The 4,991-nt window shown below is 29.2% G+C and overlaps 1 protein-coding gene across 1 annotated transcript; it reads left to right on the top strand.

Moving 5' to 3' along the window:
- The first annotated feature begins 762 nt into the window (after window positions 1–762).
- On the top strand, window positions 763–2,054 carry LOC131034570 (uncharacterized). Its single transcript, XM_057966106.2, has one exon. It carries the CDS (start codon window positions 787–789, stop codon window positions 1,729–1,731), a length of 945 nt encoding a protein of 314 aa, XP_057822089.1. The 5' UTR covers window positions 763–786; the 3' UTR covers window positions 1,732–2,054.
- The last annotated feature ends 2,937 nt before the right edge of the window (window positions 2,055–4,991 follow it).

The following is a 4,991-nucleotide window of genomic DNA, read 5'->3' as shown; positions in this document are numbered from 1 at the left end:
GCAAAAACTATTAAATAGATTTCAAGATCACACCATATCATAAATAAAATAAGACAAAATGAATATATATAAATGACAAAGCCAAAATAAATGCAAACTAAGAAAATAAAATGACAAGATTGAAAGTTTCTTCACCAAAAATAATAATCATTTTTAAGTTATCTATTTCATAAATATTTTAAAAGTTAGCAGGAAATGAAAACTAGCAAGCAATTGTATTTGCATGTATTAAAATTGTTTATTGTTAATAAATTCAACTTGAATGATGGTCCATGTCACCTTCCTCGCATATACAATGTTATCTTATATTAAGTAAACAATATTATATTACTTATTTCCTTGGAAAGCTAATAATCCAATTAATGCGTATAGAAAAGATGTTTAGGTTAGTTGGTGAGTTGCAGAGTGGATGAGAAAGAAAGACTTATAGATAAGCTTATTGGGTCTGTTGAAGTGAAACGAATTTGACTCTGGTGATTTCTACAAACTAGTTTATTTACCATAATCTGTGGGCATCGTTATAAACAGCCTGTGCATTTGATATATTCACCCTGAACTCTTTGAGAAATATAAACAAGTATGAAGCTAAAAGAATTTGAGTGCTGGAATAAACAAAACAAAATCTTAAAACCTATATCAAGATTTCGTCACGCTTCCTTCCATCACCTGATTCAGAAGTTCACTCTATGATCACATACCCACTTGGAATTATCGCCCAAGAATGAATAAATTTGTGGGTGTATAGCTAAAGTCACTGTACAGTATCAGATTCTTAGGATTCCTGTCATGGGTTCTTTCTTAGGGCATGTGTATCCTGGATTAGGGTTTATGTTCATAGGACTGTGGCATCTGTTCAACACAATCAGAAACTATGTGACATGCCCATGGGACTTTAGAACAAGAACATGGTTTCCAACCAGATTTAAAGGCAGATTCCTCAAGTATCTGGAGCTGCTAGGCATCATAGCAGGCTCATGCCTATCCATTTCCTTAGAGCTGTTCATAATGCCAGCAAAACACCAGCCTCTAGCAGAGGACTGGTCCATCCCTGTAGTACACCTTAAGAACTTTGAGCACTCCACCATATCATTTTTTTTCATCCTCTATGCCACTGTGGCTATCTACATGGAAACCCACAAGTTACACATGGCAGAGGGAATGCTCCATGTCATAGCAGCCCTCGTCTTTAGTCAGGAGTTGTTCATATTCCACCAGCACTCCACTGATCACATGGGACTAGAGGGCCACTATCACTGGCTTCTACAGCTTATTATCATGGTGGGTCTCTTGTCTATTGTTTTGGAGCTTCAGCTCCCCTATAGTTTTGTGGCTTCCATGGTGAGGTCTGTGTCAATTCTATTTCAGGGATTGTGGCTCTTACACATGGCTTTTATGCTCTGGATTCCTGCCTGTATTCCAGAGGGCTGTGAAATGCAGCATGATTGGGATTTGGGTCATGGTGCTGTCTTCTGTTTGGATGAAAAGGCCACCCTCAGGGCTAAAGCTCTGGCTAATTTGCAGTTCAGTTGGTATTTGGCCTTCCTGCTTATGTTCACAATGGGCATGTATATCAGCATGTTGAGATTCTATGGTGAAAATGGTATTTATAAGCCTGTTAATGGAGTTGATAATAAGGTGTTTGAGATGGGTGAGGAGCAGGGGGGACATTCACAGAGCTCTATGGATTTGGTGATTGACCATGATGAAGAGAATTTGGGTATAGAAAGATGATGTTTGCTGGTTTACAATCATTCATCAGTTGTTTGTAGTTTTATTTGGTGTGTACATAGTTTGTACGATCATTTGGATGGTGTTTCAGGATTCTTTGTTTGTTTGGAACTTTGGAAAATGTTTTTGTGTATACTTTTGCAATGGAGGGCTTCTTTGTATTTGTGCAGTAAATTTTTCATTAGCTCAGCAATATGAGAATTTGAAAACAACAATAAGTGAGTCTCAAATCAATTTATTTTGATTTAATTGGTGGCTATGTTTTGTTGTTTGGTGGTCCAAACAACTAGTTCACTTGGTTTGTAATGGAGTTGTAAAATACTTAAAAACAGTCTTTTATCAATATAAATATTTATTATTATGTTGGTTAAATATTATATGTTTTATTTTTAGTAGAGTTATTTCATATAGTTTTTGGTCAATAAGGTTACAGATTTTTGTGCATATCAATTATTTGATAGTATTTTCAAGTGTTATTAAAAGTTTTTCATGATTCAAGGAAAATGTTTTGAGTTTTTTAATGATTCTCTAAGAATGAAGTAATTTGAAATATATGATAATTTATTAATATTGATAGTCATTTTTAAAGATATTTAAAAGTGATATAATAATTATTGATTATAAAAATGTTTGATCAATTCATAAATTTCTTTTTAATATTGATAGTCATTTTTAAAGATACTTAAAAGTGATGTAATAATTATTGATCATAAAAATGATTAATTCATAAATTTCTTTTTAAGACATATATATTTCTAATAACACTAGTTTTATAGATACATTCTATAATATGTCATGTTAAAAATGTATTATTCTTAGAAATTAAAACAAATTATATTTGTCTATTCTATATGCTATACATATTGTTAGATGCATGGTCACTTCTTAAATGTATTTAAATATTTAATGATTTCTTATCATCACAATTTACTTTTATGCAATTTCAATATGAACAATGTATACAATATAAACATGGATCCATAAAAAATGTTCAAGATATTCAAATGACAACCAAAACATATTTTCTAACAACATGAAAATATTTGAATCTTGTGATCATGCCTTAGAAGAGATCATATTGAGAAATCAAATTATAATTAATTGTGTGAACAAAGTATCATATTAGTAATATTTTTTACATAAATACAATAATTTAAAACAAGTAAAAGAGATATTTAATTACAAGTACAAAGATTACCACATTATGTTAATAATATCATGTTAATTTATCACAACCAATCACAAGCAAAACAATCATGTTTTAGATATTTCCTTTTAAGTGTTGGTTTAGAGACAAGGACTACAAGTAAGAATTTTTCATTTTTTCTATTAATATAGTTTTCATTTTGATCTTAGAGTTTGTTCAAATAAGAATAGTCATGATATTATCAATGAGTTGGAGAGATTTAACTTAATAGATAATAATTAATGTCAAACTAGCCATCTCTCCATGACATATCTATTGTGACCCTTTCCAATATTGATGCTTTTGACTTATAAATGGTTAACATGATGGGGATTTGCGTATGATTGCCTCTTGTAATATGTGTATAATATGGACAAACCTTGGATTATTAATGTCTGACAACAAAATCAGATAACAACTCTAGCAATCAATTATCTTAATGTTACTAAGCCAACACCGAACTCAAATTTGTGTTTCAACATTACATGATGTCCAATTTAATAATCAATTTGTTCACGTGATTATCATTTACATATGTGATTTTGTATGTCATGTATGTATAATTATTGTGGTCAATGAATTCAATATTTTATACTGTGAAGCATGACTATATTATTTATGAAATATAAATATATATCAAATATTGCACAATCCTCAACACTCAGTTAAATAATTGTTTGACCCATGAGAATCCACTTGTTCTCATATGATGTAATTGTATTCCTAAAGTTTGTTAAAAATTGTTTGAATCTAACCTTTTTTTTAAGATAATATCTTTTTGATAAGAAATCATGTTGAAATTCACAATTTTTTGAAATGTAGTACATAATGTTTTACCATAATTCTTTCCTACTTTTTTAAAGATTATATCTTTTGATAAGAAATCATGTTGAAATTCACAATTTTATGGAATGTAGTGCATAATGCTTTACCATAAGTCTTTCCTACAAATACCCAAAGTACATAGATTTCATATAAAAATTGTATATGATTATAAAAATGTACAAATTATTACCAAGCATAGAAATCAAATGAGATACTTGTATATGATAATATGTATTTCACGTGAGATAATAATGTGAGATTACCAACAAGAATAATCAATCTATGACCAAAATATTTTGTCTCATGTGACGAAAATATAATTGTCTCAAGTATAAAAAAAAAACAATTTGAAACATGTAACAAAAAATATATTGAATATGATTGAATATTCAAAATCTGCATAACTTATTTTAATAAAACATGAATTACAATAAAATATATATTAAAATAATATAAAATTAGAATTATAAATAAAAATGAAAAATCTATATTTTTTATAATAAATTTATAAATCAATAATAAAATTTTCAAAACTAAATCATATTTAAAATAATAAAAACTGTATGTTATTAAATTATTATCTAAATCTTTAAAATACTAGAAAATTAAGTAAAAGATAAATATAAATAATAATATTTTAACTAAATACTAACTATCATAACAAATATAAAATTAGAATTATAAATAAATAAGAAAATAATACACAAAAATTAGAATATAAATTATCGTCATGTATTTTTTGTTTAATTTCTAATTTATTTTGGGGAGATTATTTTGATAAATTAAATTATATTGAATAATAATGTATATTTTTATATAAAAGTTAAATCTCTCATCCTATGCGGGTAAGTGCACAAAGATGGTGGTCAGAAAGGTGGACACACCAAAAAAAAAAATGAAAAACACCAAAACACGCACGTGGTATTTCAAATTTAAAGAACCTCGTACGCGTTTAGGCTCGTTTTGCCGAGCCTAACCAAAGCTAAACCGCGTGCGCAGTTTGAAACATACTAACCATGCACGCGGTTTAAAGCATACTAACCGCGTACGTGGTTCTGTCAGGATGTTTGAGAGAGGTTCCAGATCTCTAAGAGTTATAATGCAGATTCTAGTTTTTTGAGTATTCTTATAAATTTCAGACTTAGTCAAATTTCAGTAATCAGCATGCTCATATCAACATTATGTCTCTCATCTCTTCCCTACATTCCCCCTCTCTCTTCCTTAACCGCTACCTTTTTGTCTCTTAGGCATC

The sequence above is a fragment of the Cryptomeria japonica genome, chromosome 5 (genome assembly GCF_030272615.1).
Source record: "Cryptomeria japonica chromosome 5, Sugi_1.0, whole genome shotgun sequence".
Taxonomy (NCBI): domain Eukaryota; kingdom Viridiplantae; phylum Streptophyta; class Pinopsida; order Cupressales; family Cupressaceae; genus Cryptomeria; species Cryptomeria japonica.
This window is presented reverse-complemented; position numbering and strand designations above follow the sequence as displayed.

Bases quoted from the DNA above. Each gene is read 5' to 3' on its own strand.
- LOC131034570 (XM_057966106.2), top strand. From the start codon at position 787: ATGGGTTCTTTCTTAGGGCATGTGTATCCTGGATTAGGGTTTATGTTC.